Source organism: Malus sylvestris, chromosome 9 (genome assembly GCF_916048215.2).
Source record: "Malus sylvestris chromosome 9, drMalSylv7.2, whole genome shotgun sequence".
NCBI classification, from domain to species: domain Eukaryota; kingdom Viridiplantae; phylum Streptophyta; class Magnoliopsida; order Rosales; family Rosaceae; genus Malus; species Malus sylvestris.
The window spans coordinates 4,107,965-4,129,107 of NC_062268.1; the positions used below are offsets into that span (position 1 = coordinate 4,107,965).

At 42.8% G+C, this 21,143-nt stretch overlaps 3 protein-coding genes and 1 pseudogene across 6 annotated transcripts in view; all 4 read left to right on the top strand.

Moving 5' to 3' along the window:
- Positions 1–21,143, top strand: part of LOC126582181 (uncharacterized) — a 98,866-nt gene that overhangs the window by 13,146 nt on the left and 64,577 nt on the right. The window contains exon 1 of one of the 4 annotated variants that reach the window (XM_050246215.1): positions 14,155–14,172. The exons of the other annotated variants lie outside the window; for them this stretch is intronic. The gene's annotated coding sequence lies outside the window, so the exon portion shown is untranslated. Of the gene's footprint in view, positions 1–14,154; positions 14,173–21,143 lie in introns of those variants that run through there. 4 annotated transcript variants of the gene reach the window in all.
- Positions 2,666–5,364, top strand: LOC126582172 (pentatricopeptide repeat-containing protein At3g03580-like). The gene has a single exon (XM_050246193.1). The coding sequence runs from the start codon at positions 2,791–2,793 to the stop codon at positions 5,152–5,154; it is 2,364 nt and encodes a 787-aa protein (XP_050102150.1). The 5' UTR covers positions 2,666–2,790; the 3' UTR covers positions 5,155–5,364.
- On the top strand, positions 6,235–8,392 carry LOC126582176 (probable mitochondrial saccharopine dehydrogenase-like oxidoreductase At5g39410). The gene is made up of 2 exons (XM_050246198.1): positions 6,235–6,964; positions 7,545–8,392. Exons 1-2 carry the CDS (start codon positions 6,284–6,286, stop codon positions 8,235–8,237), a joined length of 1,374 nt encoding a protein of 457 aa, XP_050102155.1. The 5' UTR covers positions 6,235–6,283; the 3' UTR covers positions 8,238–8,392.
- On the top strand, positions 8,828–11,098 carry LOC126582547 (phenolic glucoside malonyltransferase 1-like; annotated as a pseudogene).

A 21,143-nucleotide genomic window follows, 5' to 3' on the forward strand; every position in this document is an offset into this window, starting at 1 on the left:
TGTAAAGAAAAAGTGTGGTCTACAAGAACGGTAGTTAACTTATCAACGAATTAAAATCTGCACATAACTTGTTTTCCTCTGTCCTTTTCGTGAGTGTTTCTTTCTGTTTGATCGATTCAAGGTACTCGTTTCTAACATTGGTTTGCACCGTGAGGAGGAATTCCTATGTCACATTGCGTACGAAAATTACAACACTATGGGCTCGTTTACGTAACCATAATCAAAATAGGAAGAATTGGATTGATGAGGAATTGAATTGAGGAGGAGTTGGAATGATGGGGAGTCATAATCGAATTCATGTTGAAGTTGTTTACTTAAATGTTCTAGAATCGGAGTATGAATGAAACTGAGTTCATATAAGTTGTTTACTAATTTACCTGAATCGGAATAAAAATTAATATGATTACTAAAATGCCCTTGTTCTATTATGTTTTATGTCTTCCGTATATTTATTTGTAGTAACATTTTAATTTGTTTTATTTAACATGAATCCAATTCCTCCTCTCCTCTCGGCAATTTGTTTTATGTCTTCCATATACTTGAACATTTCTCCCCTCTCGGCAAGTGTGTGTACCTTTTCTCTCATGGCCCTCACCAACATCTTCCCCAAGCACCCTACCCATAGCCACCACCTCTTCTACATGAAGTATTTCATGATTTATGGGTTTTTGGAGTGATTGATTCCATGGGTTGGGATTTGGATTTGAATTGTTTATTTTCTAGGGTTGGGTGGTTGATTTTTTAATCCTGTTTTGGGAAGATGGATGGGGTTCTTGAGCTGGTAAGTTGGGAAGTGAAGCATGGTTGCACGGGGAGGTGGAAACTTGAAATTGAGGCGCATACGCATGAAGGTGGGGTGTGCAGGGAGCGGTGGACTTGTTCAGATGAGTGGCAGACTTGAAATTTTAGAAATAATGAGAGGGTCATAATAGGTAGAAAAAGTACATTCCTGATTCCCTCACTCTCCCGGAATCCAAATACCTCACTCATCTAAGGAGTCCAATTCCTCTAATTTGGGGAGTTGGATTCCTTATTTCGTTTGGACCCCACCACTCTTTTGATTCCCCTTGTTTTAGTAAACGCTTCAATACTCCGTAATCAAAATTCAATTCTTTATTTTGATTTCGATTGCGGGTACGTAAACACTCCTTACGTGTGTGTGTATGCATGGAATGAAATTGTTACATTTTTCTGTCAACTGGCTTAATGACTCGGAGGCAACTCATCTACTCTCTTGCTTCCTTTTGAGCTTCCCATACATAAAAGACCTCTCTCTCTCTCTCTCTCTCTCTCTCTCTCTCTCTCTCTCTCTCTCTCATTAAGGCTCTAAGCTATAGTTCACACAGACTACTAGAATTGTTCGTTATCGTCATTTTCGTCAACTTCATTTGCTATTCATTCATTCCCTATCCAATCTCGTGCTCTATATTATTACAAATACAACGCTACCCCATTTTGTACTTCTTTTAAAATATCTTTCTCTGCGATCATGGAAAAACAAAGCGCCTTAGTAAACTCCTTGTTAGTCGCGGCAAGTCTCTCTTTTTGTTTCCAAACGAAAAGCCAAAACGGATACTACTCCTCCCTCCAACGTCCCCCGCTATAAGTGGGATTCAATGAAATTCTTCCACTTACTATCTAATTTTCTTTCTAGCAGCACAAGGAAGGATAATGGTCTCCACAAATGTATTTTCTTTCTCCTCACCATGCTAGGCTTGCTCCTACAAGTTAAATGTGCAACCTCGAAAGCGTCTACATTTGACACAGAATACGTAATTGTTTTGATGTAAATTGCTGATTTATTCGCTTATGCAAGGACATTAGCAATTGTCAAGATACTGCAAACTTCCCACAATTCAGATCTCTATGAATTGATGAACAGAGTCAGCCTCTATGTGTGGAACATTTGCTTTGATTCTACTAATGATCATCCTAGTTCCAGCTTTTGGGTGGTTTGCTCTTGCATATTAGGGCACACGCTTTGTGACAGCTGTGATTAAGTCATATCCAACCTTGAAAAGACTTTGTACAAGTAGAACAATTGCAAGTGACATACTTCGTTATGTCATTCACAAACTGAAGGAGTTGAACATGACATTGAACGACATGGAAGAATCCCAATCCCAAAACCAAAATGGGATATATTAATTAAGGGGTAAATTTCGTGTTTAATTGCAACTCCCACTCAAAATCTTAAAATTGTGCAACCTTATATATAAAAAAAAAAAGATTTCATTGCAGTATCATACATTCGTCAATTTTTCGATCAGTATCTTTGTTATATGCCTACATGGCATCATGAGGCCCACTCTATCACCTATATGGACTACCCAAATTTAAAAAATCAAAAGAAAAATTTTCTTTTGGAAATTCATTCAAATCTTTTATATATAGTACGACATTTATTCACATAATATTATAAAATAAATGTATGAAGGTATAGTTTTTATTTTTGAATGAACATATGATTAGTCACATCATAAAGCATATGATGTTACCATTTTTATTAACAATTCATGAAGTTAGGAACTTATTCTCAATAATGCCACTTTCTACTGAAATACCCAATCCACATTGCATATTTAAAATTATATTGCTATCACCCTAAAAAAATTTAAATTAATGTATTCGACAAAAAATTAAATAAAATTGCCATATTTAACAGAATTTATAAGTAAATTATGATTGAAAACTAAGAAGAAGAACCAAAGTTCAAACAAACCGATCTGCTTAGTTTAGAGAGAGAGAGAGGTATCAAAATGCTTGCTCTCTCACCAATCGCTTACAGTCATGAATCGTATTAAATCCGGGTTCGGATCGTTGCCCTCCAAAACCCAGATTAGATTTCTCTGCACATCAATTCTCGACGACCCACGCCCTCAATCTCCATTTCTGTCAGAAAACCTCAATTCTTTCTTGGACAGTTGTTCAGACGCTTTTTCACTGAGAAGACTCCACGCTCGCATTTTCGCTCACGGCCTCGGAAACAATATATTTCTCGGCTGCAAGCTCCTGAATTGTTACGCAAAGTTCGACCTTTTATCAGATTCCAGATGGGTTTTCGACAGAATCGTCAACGGGAATCTGTCTCTCTGGAATGCAATCCTTGTTGGGTATTTCAGAGCCGGTCAATTCGACGAAGTTCTTCGGCGGTACGTAGATTTGAGGCGGTGGAATATCGGGTTGGATAGCGGCGCCATTACATTTGCTGTGAAAAGTTGTATCGAGTTGGGGGATTTGGGATTTGGACGAGGGATTCATGGGGATGCTTTGAAGTCTGGGTTTAGTTCAAATGGATTTGTGGGTTCGTCGCTTATAGGGTTGTACTCTAGAAGTTGGTTTGTTGAAGATGCAGCTGAAGTGTTCGATGAAATTACTGAGAGAGATATTGTTGTCTACACTTCGATTATTACTGGTTATGCTCAGAGTGGCGACCAACGTGCTTGTGAGGCTTTTGGATTTGCTCGCCGTATGCAGAGGCAAGGATTGCATCCAAATCGGGTCACTCTTGTCAGCTTACTTCAGGCAGCGTCGCAGTTAGAGGCAGTGAAAGAAGGACGTTCGGTCCATGGCTATGCTATTAGAAGAGGAATTGGTGGTTTGGATGAAGTGTTCGAAACGAGTCTTATGGACATGTATAATAAATGTGGATCCCCTAGAATGGCAGCCTGCATTTTTGGCGAAATGGATAGAAAGACTATAGGTTCTTGGAATGTGATGATTGCTGGTTATCTTAAAATGGAACAACCCTTGGAAGCTTTCCGCCTTTTCTGTCAAGTGATGGAAGAAAATTTTGTCCCGGATTTGATAACTTTGTCCAATGGGATTCTGTCTTGTGCTTGCTTGAAGTATTTGCGTCCAGGAAAGAGTATCCACGGTTACATTATTCGAGCTGGTATTCAGCTTGATCTATTGGCAGCCACCGCTCTGGTCGATCTATACTCCAAATCAAACAAGTTGATCCAGTCCAGGGAACTATTTGATAGAATGGAGAAAAAGGATGCTATATCTTATGATGTGATGATGACGGGCTATCTCCACAATAACTATGCCAGCAAAGCTGTGGACCCCTTTGTCCAAATGGTTGGAGAAGGTATTAAACCAAACCTAGGTTCCTTGTTGAGTATAATTTCTGCTACTTCTGAGCTGAAAGACATAAGAAAGGGCAAGTCCATCCACGGTCATGTATTAAGACAGGGGTTTGACTTGAATACTGAAGTTATGAATCAAATTATCTACATGTACGCAAAATGTGGTTGTTTAGACCATGCGAGGCAAATCTTTAACAAGGTGAGATATCGGGATTTGGTCTCATGGACTTCAATGATGATGGGTTATGTTTACCACGGCCATGCCGATGAAGCCGTAACATTGTTTCGATCGATGCAAATTGAGCTGGTGCAACATGATTTAGTTACTCTGATAACTTTGCTTCAGGCAATTTGTCAGCTTGGAAGTCTGAGTTTTGCAAAAGAAGTCCACTGTCACTTGTATCGAGCTGATATGAACAACGATATATCTCTCACCAATTCTTTGATCACGACTTATTCCAAGTGTGGGAAATTAAATATGGCTGCTAATCTATTTGAGCATGCAGTTGAACGGTGTCTGACATCATGGAACACGATGATCCTTGCATATGGGATGCACGGGAAATGCAAGGAGGCCCTAACGCTCTTTGAACAGATGAAAAGTGAGAAGGTTGTCCCTGATGAAGTAACCTTTACATCAGTTCTCACCGCTTGCAGCCATTCTGGTATGGTAAACGAGGGCCTACGAGTTTTCAAGTCCATGGTGGAGGAACATTCCATAATCCCACGTGAAGAACACTATGGTTGTATGGTCGATTTACTAAGCCGAGCAGGATTGCTTGAAGAAGCATATAATCTGATCAAATCCATGCCATCAGATCTTACTGCTTCTCCACTGAAAACCCTTCTTGCTGCTTGTAAAGTACACGGAAATACGGAGATGGGTGAGGTTTTGGGAAGGCGGCTCGTGGACTTAGATCCTGAGAACTCAAGCGCGATCGCCCTGGTGTCAAATTTGTATGCCGAAGGTGGAAAGTGGAACGAAGTAGCCGTAATAAGAAACACCGCAAAACAGAGAGGTCTGAAAAGAACTCCAGGATATAGTCTGATACAGGCTAGATAGATAAACAGGTGTTCGAGATGTGAATTTCTCCTCCCTTCCAATTCAATTTTGATTCATTCAATTTCACAGAAGATTATGTTTCTTGTGCCCTACGTAATGGAAGATGTTTTCCTTTACCTACTAAACCTAACCACTCCTAGAGCTAAATTGTAGCCAAGAGAAGATTGAGACAACGGAAAAAGAAAATAAAGATTTGGTTTGTCTTACAAAGTTTCTCATTGCTCCACAGTGACATGTTAGGCAGTAAGAATAATGGGTCAGGCTGCCGGATTAAGTGACATGTCAGATCACTTAATACCAACAAGTATATGAACCTATTATGACTTGCATCATTCGTATTGCTAATACTTCATACTTCCATGCAGTTTCTCTCGACTACACAATCACTTTTTGGTGGATAGAGAATCTTACTTATGTCTGATTACGTGATATGTCAGATCACTCAATATCATTACCTTAATAGACACTACTTGACTACTTCTCAATGAGCATTTCTTCATTCCTGATACATACGTAAGTAACTCATTGGATACACAAAATAAAAAAAATTACGCGCACGTCAACTTCTAATAAATAGCCAGCCCTTGGGGATGCCAAGGCATCAATTCAGTGATCAGATTTGCGTGTTACAGCAAACCGCTAGCTTAATGGGCGAATTTTATAAAACGACCTGGAGAATTGCTCAGATACCAGTAAGTGAGGGCTTTTTAGTTCGTGTTACAAATGCACTGGCTAAAGGTCGGGTGAAATTTCATCTTTCGAGATATTTATTTTTTGATGGATATGAGTAGATATTTAACTTTTTCTAATATGAATATAAGAATGACTGTTTCAATTACCTACAAGCGAAAAAAGAGTATCTCATACTATCAGGACATACTCTCAATAGTTACGCATGTTCAATGAATAGTTGCAATGTGTTGAAATAATAAATCACCCGTCTAATAAACGCTTATAACTCGATGAATCGGTGAGTATTTACCGTAAATTTGGGGTATAGGTTAAAGGTTAATGATGACGTGGCCGCTAGACACTAGATTTTTCCGGCGAACAGAACTGTACTAGATAACCAAATCTGACATTAGTATATAAAGCTCCAGTCAACTTTCACTCTCATTCAAATCCAATCATGCCGGAATTTCAACCCCAAACCACCGCCAGCCCTCCTTCCTACGATCTCATAATCCTCGGCGCCTCCGGCTTCACCGGTAAGTACGTCGTCAGAGAAGCTCTGAAATTTCTGAACACGCCCGCCTCCCCTCTCAAGTCTCTAGCTTTAGCCGGTCGCAACCCAACCAAACTAACCCAAACCCTCAAATGGGCAGCCCACCCGAACACACCACCGTCCATCCCCATCATCACCGCCGACACCACCGATCCACCGTCTCTCCACCGCCTCTGCACCCAAACCACCCTCATCCTCAATTGCGTCGGCCCCTTCCGCCTCTACGGTGATCCCGTCGTCGCCGCCTGCGCCGAAACCGGCTGCGACTACTTGGATATATGCGGGGAGCCTGAGTTTATGGAGAGGATGGAGGCGCAGTACCATGGCAAGGCGGCGGAGACCGGTTCGTTGGTGGTCTCGGCATGTGGGTTCGACTCTGTTCCGGCGGAGTTTGGGTTGATGTTCAATTCGAGGCAGTGGGTCGACCCGGCTGTGCCGAACCGGGTTGAGGCTTATGTGAGCTTGGAGTCGGAGAAGAGGATTGTTGGGAATTTAGGGACGTATGAATCGGCGGTGCTGGGTGTGGCAAATGCCGATAAGTTGCAGGAGCTCCGGCGGTCCAGACCCAGAAGAGCTAGGCCTGCGGTAATTGTTAATCAAATAAATCTCAGATTTTTAAACCTTTTGTGTTCGTAGTTGGAAGTTTATTATTTGAATTTACTGCTTTGATAATTAGAATTTAGTGTTTATATTATTGCTGGAATAATGCAGGGGAAGAACACAAATAAAATTTCGAATCTTGGTGCAAATGTTGTCTTAATTTAGGTCCTGCTATTGGCAGAAAGTAGAAACCGATACGAATTTTAAGTTTGTGTTTTGGATCGCATGTTCCTTTCAATATCTCGGTTTGCTCAGTTAGCAAATACATCAATGAATCGAATTCACAGTTTTGTACCTACTCCGCTATCCTGGAGCCCTTAGTGGTCCATTGGTTTCGTAGTTCAGGGGATTCGTTGTTCATGCATCGCTGTTATTCGATTTATTTTTCTGGGTTTAGAGTGTTACTCATGAATTCCAAATGTTTGGATGCTAATAGACATTGAGAAGTGTAGGATTTTCAGTTCGAGTAATTTATGTCTTCGATTTTTGGGTTGATGGTGCATGTGTACATTACTGGGGCAGGGCAGCTCAATTGGTTGATCTTGAATTTCTTTATTGGTTGCAGATTCCTGGTCCTCCTCCTCCTAAAGGACCAACCATAGAACAGCAGAAAGATATTGGCCTTTGGGCTGTGAAGCTACCTTCAGCAGATGCTATCGTTGTACGTAGAACACTTGGATTTCTGACTGAAAACCCCCGCGGGCTTCCTGGGAGGAACGAGAGTTCTGAGCACATTGAAAAAAGAGAAGCCTTCTGGTCAACAGTGAAGCCAGCTCATTTTGGGGTGAAGATAGGAACCAAGTCACTGTTGGGCATTTTGCGTATCATGACAGTCGGAGTCTTTATTGGGCTTTTGGGTAGATTCTCCTTTGGGAGGTGGCTTCTTCTGAAATTTCCCTCTTTTTTCAGTGTTGGATGGTTCAGGAAGAAGGGTCCCTCCGAGGATGAGGTGAGAAGCGCTTCGTTTAAGATGTGGTTTGTTGGACATGGTTTCAGCGACAGCAGTCTTGTTTCGCAGGGAAGCAGAAAACCCAACATGGAAATAATAACAAGAGTGATGGGACCTGAGATTGGTTATTTGACGACCCCGATAATTCTACTTCAGTGTGCTCTGATTGTTCTGAGCCAACGCGACAACCTTCCAAAGGGAGGAGTTCTCCCAGCTGGCATTGTGTTTGGCCCAACTGGTCTTCAGGAAAGGCTCCAAGAGAACGGGATTTCTTTCGATGTCATTTCGAAGAAAGCTCTTTCTGGTTAACTGGTACAGCAGTCTTGACAAAATAAATCTCTAGTTGGAAGTACCCTTTAAACAGTAACATGCGACAAACCAAAGTTGTATTTGCTTTTTCATTATGTTTTGATGTACCTTTTAACAGTAGTTATAAATATTGTGAGATTATGGCTTGATCTGCATCTGATTTGTCTCAACTGATGCATCTGATTTGTCTCAACTGATGCATCTTTTCTTCTGATCTGATCTCAGAAATGAAGGTTTAACATGGTAGTACCTGAAACTTCTTCCATGTGTCGATGAGAGCAGTGAGACTCTTCGTAGAACTACCGCCATCTCCAACCGCCCTTCTAGCCTCTTCTCTAATGTGCCGTGCGCTTGCAGCTTCAACAACTCGTTACCCATCATCTCACTAACCGTATGTGCAATGTCCTCTGTTTTCACCACCATCTCCCTATCACCCCAACCCCAACTCTTATCCCACATTCCGAGTCCAATTCTCTCCATCAAATCTGCATTGATTTTCTGATCTCCATGTTACTGCCATACTAACACGGGCACACCGTTCCAGAGAGCCTTAGACAGGGAGTTCCAGCCACAGTAACACCGATGGCCAGATGGCTCAAGATCTCCTCCTTCCCCAGTTCTTCACTGCCAGTCCACTTTTCTTCACCCTCTCCAGTAATCCCTCTCCAAGCACCGTCAGTTTCTCGTCATGTTCCACGTCAACTTTCTTATCCTTCACAGCCCACAGAAACCTGCAACCCCTCCTCACGAAGCCATCACCAACTCTCTAATTTGCTCCCTTGACATGGCAGTCCTGCTTCCAAAGCTGACATAGAGCACTGACCCAGTTGCTTGATCATCAAGTCATTGCACCTGTTGGCTTGTCTCAAAGAAACAGGGCGCTAGTTGTCAGATGGAAATTACTGTCAATACTTTGCCCTCATTTAGTGCTGCCAGACTCTCACTCCCTATACTTTCACATGCGTTCACCAAAGTGATCGCTGAGATGGGCGGGACGAAGCGGCAAGCGAAGGGTAGAAGATGGACGGAGTGGGTGAAATGTCAAGCTAGACTATATATAATTAAACACTTCCTTAAAAAGCTGTTCATTTCATTTCCAAACTCCAAAACCATAATCCAATGGCAGTGAAAGTCGTTCCAAGTTTGCAGGGTAGCTCCACAACCTGGCTCGTCAACGGCGTCAGCCATCTGAGCTCAAGGAGAGAAACTTACTTACGAGGCAGATCCCATTGTGTCAGAAGCAATATCTCAGGTCAATCACGCACTGCCAGCTCAAGAGTACTTGTCTCTTCCTCTAGCCTTCTTTGACCTCGTATGGCTAAGGTATCCACCCTTCCATCGTCTTTTCTTCTATGACATATTACCTTGCTCTTCCCCTGCAGACACCCTACTTTTTTTTCATTCAATAATTATTCCAAAACTCAAAACCTCCCTCTCTATCGCCCTCCAACATTTTCTACCCTAGCCGGAAACATCACTTGGCCCGAAAACTCCCCCAAACCCACCCTCAATTATGTCAAAGGCGACACCGTTTCCTTCGCATTAGCCGAATCTGATGCCAATTTCCACATCTCTCAAGCAATGATTTTAAAATTGATGCCAAAGAATACTACCCTCTTGTGCCCCAACTGGCGAAAGCTCATGAAAAGCCGCCGTGATGGCGTTTCAAATCACATCTTTCCCAACAGCGGGGGCTTTTCCGTTGGAATATCCATGCACCATGCAGTTGTTGACGGCAAGACTCTCTTTATGTTTTTGAAATCTTGGACCCACATGTGCAAACACGTTCATCAATCCGATGACATTTTTTTCCCTGACCAGCTCAAATCGTTTTACGACCGAAGGGGTGTCAAAGACCCCTTCTGTCTCCAACTGGAAGATATTTACTCGAACCAGTTTCTGAACATGGACAGACGTCAAAATAATCGAAGTATGATGGTTGCAGCTCGCTATAAATCGCTAGTGATATCAGATTCAACTCGAGGCAACTTCGAATTCACGAGCGCAAAGATACAAGCTTTACGGAAATGGGTCATGACTAGAATGGAAGAGACCACCGGGAAACAAGAAGAGGGACATGATCGATCTGTTCATTTGTCAACGTTTTCTCTAACGTGCGCCTGGGTTTGCTTACCAAAAGCAGAGCAGGAAGAAGTAAAAGGGGGCATAATATCTATGTCATTTAGCGTGGACTGCCGGTCGCGCTTAACTCCTCCTTTACCCGCAAACTATTTTGGAAACTGCGTAACGGGCTGTCTAGCACCTGCAGAAAGAAAAGGACTTCTGGGAGAAGACGGATGGGTTGTAGCGGTAAATGCGATCACCGAAAACATTAAAGGGTTGTAAGACGGTATTTGGATGAATGGCGCGGAGAAATTGGTTAACAGTTTGTACCCTTCTGATGAACAGACTAGTAGTGGTGCTGGTCACCGGAGACTATTGACAACCGCTGGATCGCATCGGTATGACATGTATGATACTGATTTTGGATGGGGAAGGCCAAGAGCACCGAAGTGGTTCGGATAAATAGAATTGGAACAGTCACTTTTGCAGATGGCAAGAATGGTAGTGGCGCTGTTGACGTTGGATTGGTTTTGAAAAAAACGTCATATGGAGGCTTTTGCTTCTCTATTTGCTAAAGGTCTTGAAACCCTTTAAAGTTTCAAGTCTCATTTCATCTGGTCAGCTGAAAAATTGTATGCTTCTTCGTGCTTAATCTTGTGATTTTTTTGGAGCAGGAAGCTGTGTAAATATAAACGTTGATTGAATTTGTAGGATCAGTACGAGGTTTTTCACAATGCACATGTTGAATAATTCTATGAGTTGTTTGATCAATGAATTTGAAATGTGTAATTTAAATTGTTATATTAGCCTCTCCGCACGCGTTTACACACATGTGATGTGCTATATGTGTGACTCATAGATCTTTAATAATGCACCTAGTGTGCATTATTAAAATGTGTGTGCATTGTTAAAAATTTGTAAGTCATGTGTAATACGTAAGATTACCTTGCATGCGCATAAGTGCGTGAGGAGAGAGACTAATTATTATTTTTTATTTTCCTTGGACAAACGATCGGAGGTTAGAGAGAAGACATTATCCATCATGGCAATTCACATCTTGCAATAGTGTACAGTGCATCATCTCCTGCACCTTAAAGTCACAATCTGCGGCTGAAGAGTCTTCAAGCCCGGGAAATGGTGCAAATTGGATTAGAAATAAGTCCAGGGGATAGGCTGTGGAGGTTTGATGTCCCCAACTACCAGAAACAGTTCTAAGGAAGCAAGATTTACTAGAGAAATACAAACCGTTTGCGGATACTTGCAGTTTACCAGTTTCAAATCATTCAGTCGATGTGATGGACTCTCAATAATCAAAGGTCTGAAAGCAGACGTGCTAGAAGAATTTCGTTTGCAATTTTACACACAGAGTTGTTAGCTGATTGAATCCGTCGAAACCAGGTGGTAGCCTTAGAACACATTACACATCTAGCCAGTGATAAATTCTTTAGAGTTGATGCCTTCAACTCTGAAAGTAACCAGCAAGGGAAAATATATGATTATATGTTTGTTCCCAATCCGAGCACCTAATAAATGAAAGCGAAACCACCCAATAGATAACTAAACAATAGCACTCTTGGGATGAATGAGTTACTGCTTCTAGTTTTTATATGAATCCACATTTTGTAAATTTGAAACTGATGCGACAAAAATTCGTCAACAACAACAACAACAACAAAGCCTTTTCCCACTAAGTGGGGTCGGCTATATGAATCCTAGAACGCCATTGCGCTTGGTTTTGTGTCATGTCCTCCGTTAGATCCAAGTACTCTAAGTCTTTTCTTAGAGTCTCTTCCAAAGTTGTCCTAGGTCTTCCTCTACCCCTTCGGCCCTGAACCTCTGTCCCGTAGTCACATCTTCGAACCGGAGCGTCAGTCGGCCTTCTTTGCACATGTTCAAAATCACCGGAGCCGATTTTCTCTCATATTTCCTACAATTTCGGCTACTCCTACTTTACCTCGGATATCCTCATTCCCAATCTTATCCTTTCTCGTGTGCCCACACATCCCACGAAGCATCCTCATCTCCGCTACACCCATTTTGTGTACGTGTTGATGCTTCACCACCCAACATTCTGTGCCATACAACATCGCTAGCCTTATTGCCGTCCTATAAAATTTTCCCTTGAGCTTCAGTGGCCTACGACGGTCACACAACACGCCGGATGCACTCTTTCCATCCAGCTCGTATTCTATGGTTGAGATCTCCATCTAATTATCCGTTCTCTTGCAAGATAGATCCTAGGTAGCGAAAACGATCGCTTTTTGTGATCTTCGCTAGATTGCTCCGGTCATTAGTGTGGATAAGTATATAAATGGATAGAGATAGGAAAGCAAACACAAGATGTACGTGGTTCACCCAGATTGGCTACGTCCACGGAATAGAAGAGTTCTCATTAATTGTGAAGGGTTTACACAAGTACATAGGTTCAAGCTCTCATTTAGTGAGTACAAGTGAATGATTTAGTACAAATGACATTAGGAAATATTGTGGGAGAATGATCTCGTAATCACGAAACTTCTAAGTATCGGAGTGTGGTGTCGTCTTGACTTGCCTTATCTGTCTCATAGGTAGATGTGGCATCTTCTCTGGAAGTACTCTTCCTCCATCCAGGGGTGGTATCTTTAACTGGTGGAGATGCACAAGGTAATGTATCAATTTCACTTGAAGCTTACTTGTAGTTTCAGACTTGGTCAAGCGCGATACAAACCATGTAGTAGGAGTCCCCCAAGTCGCCGAGCTAGGGGGTCTGCTGAAAGAGGTGACAGACAAGGTAAGCAATCAGAGCTCCGACTGATTGTTCACCTTCTCCCCATCTTGCAGCAGCATGAAGGATAAAGAGAAGAAAAATGAGAAGAGATGATATGAGATACTTTTGCTTTTGAAGAAGTAACTTTCCACAGGCTTATTCTTGAACTGAGCTGGAGGGTTTTCTGGTTTCCTCCAGAGTATAAGGCCGACTGAAGAATTTGAGGGTCAAAACAAGTCCATCAAATCTAGAGTACGTTCCACCCTGCTGATATGGGATACTTTTGCTTTTGACAGAGTAATGAATGTATCGACACGTGTGCTGTTACGCTTGTCTCCACATGCTTCCTTGTATCCTTCGCACTTGCCCTATCTGTTCCTCAAGCAGATGCGGAATCTTCCCTGGAAACATAAGATGTTGAAGATGAGTACTCGAGAGCAATGCCAGGTAAGTAATCAGGTAAGGGGTTCCAGGCAGTCAGTTCCTGGCTGGAAGCTTGATTCCAAGTGCTGACTGATTGCTCTCTTTCTCCTTGTCTTGCAGGTAAAAACAAGGCCAAAAGAAAAGACAGGGAAAAAGCATGATATGGGATACTCTTGCTTTTAACCCTGATGATATGAGATATTCTTGCTCTAGTATAGCTTGTTTGCAGAGGTATTATCGGGGGGAAAGAAAGCTGAATATTTCGAAAGGCTTCGTTGGGAGTGCCCTCTCAGATATGATGAAGGGTTGAGCATTTTTGCAGGTCTGCCTGTCCGTTGGAGATGGAGGTCGACATATATAGGAGTCTCCCTAACAACAAGTAGTAATGCTATTCCTTTACCCTGCTTGGTCATAGCACGGTAGTGGGAGCTGCCAGTTTCACATGTTTTAACTCTGTCAGAGCACTTTGAAAAAGTGGTCTGTGGTATCTGGCTCTCGAGATTCGGAGAACGATGCCTCTTCGATTTTTGAGAAAGCAATCATGCTGGGGGTATGACTCTCGAGATTCGGAGAGCAGTGTCTCTTCGATTTTTGAGGAAGTAATCATGTTGGGAGTCTGGCTCTCGAGATTCGGAGGGCGGTGCCTCTTCGATTTTGGAGCAAGCAATCTTGTTGGGAGTGTTGTCTCGAATGTGAGTAAATGTTGGGCATGTTTGCTAGTCTACCTTGCCACGAAGCACAAAGGTTGACACACAGGGACTTTCCAATTATCCAGCAATGGTACTGTTCCTTTACCCTCTCTTCGATTTTGAGAAAGTAGTCATGTTGGGAGTCTGGCTCTCGAGATTCGGAGGACGGTGCCTCTTCGATTTTGGAGCAAGCAATCTTATTGGGAGTGTTTTCTCGAATGTGAGTAAAGGTTGGGCATGTTTGCTAGTCTACCTTGCCACGAAGCACAGAGGTTGACACACAGGGACTTTCCAATTATCCAGCAGTGGTACTGTTCCTTTACAGTTGTGGGTAATAATATGGTAGCTAGACCTTCAAAATTTATGTGTCTAAACTTTTGTTAGTGCTGTTTCTTTGCTATTCTTTTACCTTTCTTGGTCAGAGCGATGTAGTGGGAGCTGCAAGCTTCACGTGCTCAACTTTGGCAGAGAACTTTGGCAAAGTTATTTGTGGTACCCATGAGCTATTGTTGCGTGTGGGAAGTGGGTGATTGAACAGTAAGATTCATGTGCTTTCTACTTCACCAGAAGTCTTCGACAGAATGCCCATAATTTCTGCAAAGCTGAGTGTGCGTGTGACAGGTGCTGACAAGGCTAGAAAAGTAGGTGCCTCTTCGATTTCTGAGATCGGCCCTCGTGGTCTATGAGCAGCCCAGCTTTTGAGAAAGCGAGCGCCTCTTCGATTGATTCGGAGAACGATGCCTCATCGATTTTTGAGAAAGCAATCATGCTGGGGGTCTGGCTCTCGAGATTCGGGGAGCAGTGTCTCTTCAATTTTTGAGAACGTAATCATGTTGGGAGTCTGGCTCTCGAGATTCGGAGGGCGGTGCCTCTTCGATTTTGGAGCAAGCAATCTTGTTGGGAGTGTTTTCTCGAATGTGAGTAAAGGTTGGGCATGTTTGCTAGTCTACCTTGCCACGAAGCACAGAGGTTGACACACAGGGACTTTCCAATTATCCAGCAATGGTACTGTTCCCAATCTTATTGGGAGTGTTTTCTCGAATGTGAGTAAAGGTTGGGCATGTTTGCTAGTCTACCTTGCCACGAAGCACAGAGGTTGACACACAGGGACTTTCCAATTATCCAGCAGTGGTACTGTTCCTTTACCCTTGTGGGTAATAATATGGTAGCTAGACCTTCAAAATTTATGGGTCTAAACTTTGTTAGTGCTGTTTCTTTGCTATTCTTTTACCCTTCTTGGTCAGAGCGATGTAGTGGGAGCTGCAAGCTTCACGTGCTCAACTTTGGCAGAGAACTTTGGCAAAGTTATCTGTGGTACCCATGAGCTATTGTTGGGTGTGAGAAGTGGGTGATTGAACAGTAAGATTCATGTGTTTTCTACTTCCCCAGAAGTCTTTGACAGAATGCCCATAATTTCCGCAAAATTGAGTGTGCGTGTGACAGGTGCTGACAAGGCTGGAAAAGGCTGGAAAAGTAGGTGCCTCTTCGATTTCTGAGATCGGCCCTCGTGGTCTCTGGGAAGCCCAGCTTTTGAGAAAGCGAGCGCCTCTTCGATTTTTGAGATCGGCCTTCGTGGTCTTTGAGCAGCCCAACTTTTGAGAAAGCAAACGCCTCTTCGATTTCTGAGATCAACCCTCGTGATCTCTAAGCAGCCCAGCTTTTGAGAAAGCAAACGCCTCTTCGATTTCTGAGCAGGCGCCTCTTCGATTTCTGAAGATTCGTCGAGTGCAGATTTTTATAGGGGCTGGCATTAAGTTCCAAAGCACACTTGAATCTCCACCAGTAGAAGCTTCATTCTTGCACTTCTAAGATCTTGATTTGTCCGACCTCTTCTCTCTTCAACACCTTTGAAAATGTCTGGCCCCTCCGACCGTCGTTTTGACTTGAACCTTGTTGAAGAGGCAGCCCCGCCTTCTCCAGACAACATATGGCGCCCATCTTTCGTCTCCCCTACTGGTCCTCTTACCGTTGGGGATTCCGTGATGAAGAATGATATGACCGCTGCGGTGGTGGCCAGGAACCTTCTCACTCCCAAAGATAACAGACTACTTTCCAAACGGTCTAATGAGTTAGCTGTTAAGGATTCGCTGGCTCTCAGTGTTCAGTGTGCAGGTTCTGTGTCTAATATGGCGCAACGCCTATTTGCTCGAACCCGCCAAGTTGAATCATTGGCGGCTGAAGTGATGAGTCTCAAACAGGAGATTAGAGGGCTCAAGCATGAGAATAAACAGTTGCACCGGCTCGCACATGACTATGCTACAAACATGAAGAGGAAGCTTGACCAGATGAAGGAAACTGATGGTCAGGTTTTACTTGATCATCAGAGATTTGTGGGTTTGTTCCAAAGGCATTTATTGCCTTCGTCTTCTGGGGATGTACCGCGTAATGAAGCTCCAAATGATCAACCTCTGATGCCTCCTCCTTCTAGGGTTCTGTCCAGTACTGAGGCTCCAAATGATCCCCCTCCGGTGCCTTCTCTTTCTGGGGCTCTACCGACTGCTGAGACTTCTCCTAAGCAACCTTTGTGAAGGCTCCCTCTTGTGTGCTTATTTTGACTCATGTATATGTACATATTTGTAGCTTATCGGGGATATCAATAAATAAGCTTTCATTCATTTCAACGTATTGTGTTAAATACACCAAAGCCTTCTTCGCTAAGTTCTTTGAATTTTCTTTTGTTAAAGCTTGTATGTTGAAGCTTTCTGAGTGGAGCATGTAGGTTGGGGTAGTGTTCCCTTAATTTCCCGAGTGAGGAAAACTTCTCGGTTGGAGACTTGGAAAATCCAAGTCACTGAGTGGGATCGGCTATATGAATCTTAGAACGCCATTGTGCTCGATCCTGTGTCATGTCCTTCGTTAGATCTAAGTACTCTAAGTCTTTTCTTAGAGTCTCTTCCAAAGTTTTCCTAGGTCTTCCTCTACCCCTTCGGCCCTGAACCTCTGTCCCATAGTCGCATCTTCTAATCGGAACGTCAGTAGGCCTTCTTTGCACATGTCCAAACCACCGTAACCGATTTTCTCTCATCTTTCCTTCAATTTCGGCTACTCCTACTTTACCCCGGATATCCTCATTCCTAATCTTATCCTTTCTCGTGTGCCCACACATCCAACGAAGCATCCTCATCTCCGCTACACCCATTTTGTGTACGTGTTGATGTTTCACCGCCCAACATTCTGTGCCATACAGCATCGCCGGCCTTATTGCCGTCCTATAAAATTTTCCCTTGAGCTTCAGTGGCATACGGCGGTCACACAACACGCCGGATGCACTCTTCCACTTCATCCATCCAGCTTGTATTCTATGGTTGAGATCTCCATCTAATTCTCCGTTCTTTTGCAAGATAGATCCTAGGTAACGAAAACGGTCGCTCTTTGGTATTTCTTGATCTCCGATCCTCACCCCTAACTCGTTTTGGCCTCCATTTGCACTGAACTTGCATTCCATATATTCTGTCTTTGATCGGCTTAGGCGAAGACCTTTAGATTCCAACACTTCTCTCCAAAGGTTAAGCTTTGCATTTACCCCTTCCTGAGTTTCATCTATCAACACTATATCGTCTGCGAAAAGCATACACCAAGGAATATCATCTTGAATATGTCGTGTTAACTCATCCATTACCAACGCAAAAAGGTAAGGACTTAAGGATGAGCCTTGATGTAATCCTACAGTTATGGGAAAGCTTTCGGTTTGTCCTTCATGAGTTCTTACGGCAGTCTTTGCTCCTTCATACATATCCTTTATAGCTTGGATATATGCTACTCGTACTCCTTTCTTCTCTAAAATCCTCCAAAGAATGTCTCTTGGGACCCTATCATACGCTTTTTCCAAATCTATAAAGACCATGTGTAAATCCTTTTTCCCATCTCTATATCTTTCCATCAATCTTCGTAAGAGATAGATTGCCTCCATGGTTGAGCGCCCTGGCATGAACCCGAATTGGTTGTCCGAAACCCGTGTCTCTTGCCTCAATCTATGCTCAATGACTCTCTCCCAGAGCTTCATTGTATGACTCATTAGCTTAATACCCCTATAGTTCATGCAATTTTGTACGTCGCCCTTATTCTTGTAGATAGGCACCAAAGTGCTCATTCGCCACTCATTTGGCATCTTCTTCGTTTTCAAAATCCTATTGAAAAGGTCAGTGAGCCATGTTATACCTGTCTTTCCCAAAAGTTTCCACACTTCGATTGGTATATCGTCTGGGCCTATTGCTTTTTTATGCTTCATCTTCTTCAAAGCTACAACCACTTCTTCCTTCCGGATTCGACGATAAAAAGAGTAGTTTCTACACTCTTTTGAGTTACTCAACTCCCCTAAAGAAGCACTCATTTCATGTCCTTCATTGAAAAGATTATGAAAATAACCTCTCCATCTGTCTTTAACCGCGTTCTCTGTAGCAAGAACATTTCCATCCTCATCCTTGATGCACCTCACTTGGTTTAGGTCCCTTGTCTTCTTTTCCCTTGCTCTAGATAGTTTATAGATATCCAACTCTCCTTCTTTGGTATCTAGTCGTTTATACATATCGTCGTAAGCCGCTAACTTAGCTTCTCTGACAGCTTTCTTCGCCTCTTGCTTCGCTTTTCTATACCTTTCACCATTTTCATCAGTCCTCTCCTTGTATAAGGCTTTACAACATTCCTTCTTAGCCTTCACCTTTGTTTGTACCTCCTCATTCCACCACCAAGATTCCTTTTGGTGTGGGGCAAAGCCCTTGGACTCTCCTAATACCTCTTTTGCTACTTTTCGGATACAACTAGCCATGGAATCCCACATTTGGCTAGCTTCCCCCTCTCTATCCCACACACATTGGGTGATTACCTTCTCTTTGAAAATGGCTTGTTTTTCTTCTTTTAGATTCCACCATCTAGTCCTTGGGCACTTCCAAGTCTTGTTCTTTTGTCTTACTCTTTTGATATGTACATCCATCACCAACAAGCGATGTTGATTAGCCACGCTCTCTCCTGGTATAACTTTGCAATCCTTACAAGTTATACGATCCCCTTTCCTCATTAGAAGAAAATCTATTTGTGTTTTTGACGACCCACTCTTGTAGGTGATCACATGTTCTTCTCTCTTCTTAAAGAAGGTGTTGGCTAAGAAGAGATCATATGCCATTGCAAAATCCAAGATAGCTTCCCCATCCTCGTTTCTCTCCCCAAAACCATGGCCACCATGAAAACCTCCATAGTTGCCTGTCTCCCTGCCCACGTGTCCATTTAAATCTCCTCCTATAAATAACTTCTCCGTCTGAGCAATTCCTTGCACCAAGTCTCCAAGATCTTCCCAAAATTTCTCCTTCGAACTCGTATCCAACCCTACTTGAGGTGCGTACGCACTAATCACATTGATAAGTTTTTGTCCTATTACAATCTTGATTGCCATGATTCTATCTCCTACCCTCTTGACATCTACAACATCTTGTACCAAGGTCTTGTCCACGATGATGCCAACACCGTTTCTCGTTCTATTTGTGCCCGAATACCAAAGTTTAAACCCTGAGTTTTCTAGATCCTTTGCCTTACTACCAACCCACTTAGTTTCTTGTAGGCACATAATATTTATCCTTCTCCTCACCATAACTTCCACTACTTCCATAGATTTTCCCGTTAAGGTTCCTATATTCCACGTTCCTAAACGCATTTTGCTCTCTTGAACTCTACCCTTCTGTCCTAGCTTCTTCACCCTCCCCCGTCTAATAGGATCAAAGTACTTCTTTTGTGTGTCCCGGGTAAAGTTGATAGGAGCATATGCTCCCAAACAACTTTGAGTGGAGTCGTTCGAAAAGAAGTTTCTATGGCCCCCTTGCTCATTTAACACTGCATCCGGGTGCCGATGGAGATACAGCGACCCTTGCTCACTTATCACTGTGCTCAGGCCACACAGCGCGCCACTTACGGGTGACGCCCTAGCTTTAGCGCGATTTTGTTCTGGATTCATTTTCATAAGGATTCGACGTGATCATGGAGTGCCGGCTGTCGACTACCTGACGCCCTCCCCCTCCTCCTTTATCCGGGCTTGGGACCGGCCATGTAAGACATAGGCGGAGTTATGCGACAAAAATTCGTCATGGAGAAAAAATAGAGGTGTAGGTCTAAAGACCCATAACGAAGAGTGTATGAAAGCGAAACAGTACAAAGTTTCCGGCGGGGCAAGAATCTGATGCTATCTCTTGAGCACAAAACATAAAGGATAAAACAACAGCTAAGGAGAGACACCAGAAAACCGTTCGTATTAGGGTAAAAGGATAACTTTACAGTTGGTACAGGGTTCAGCACGGGTCGGTTTGGTCTTGTTCCACCGCCAAACCGTCAATTTGACCGATCACCACTGCAGGATTTGGTTCAGTTCGGTTGAGTGGCACTCTATCCGGTGGGAAAACCCATCGGAACCAAAATGTTAAACTTGCTGATGTTCTAATTTCAACCATCGACCTTGAGAATGGATATGGGTGGGAATGGAGGTTGGCAGCCGCTGCCCGGATCCCCATACGTGTGGATTAGGAGGAAGGGATCTGGAGATGATCCCTTTCCGTAGGGTACAACGTAACCCTAACTAGGGCTTGCCTTGTTATTTACCTTCTTTTGTCAAATATTTACGTACCCTACTATTATAAGATAAAATAAAAAAGCTTTCTTGCCCATATGAAATCGAAGCACTTCAACTCCTTGCGAAATGGAGAACCGCAGAACCTACGTTGTACGAAAGGATGCCACTTGAACTCTGGACGTGAGCACAGCTTGCATTGCTCTTTGCATGCATGCTTGTAACTACAACCTACTAATCTAGGAGAAATTTGCAATGCCTCTCGAACTTTTAATTTGGGATATATATATATATATAGTGAGCTTTTTTATTCTTTTATCAATTTACTAAATTATATAAGAAGAATGTCATAACCAAATTTCTCCCTGTAATCTTTTAGCCAATAATAATTTATATTTTGGGGTTTTAAACTTGTAATTTGCTAAAGAAAATTGAAC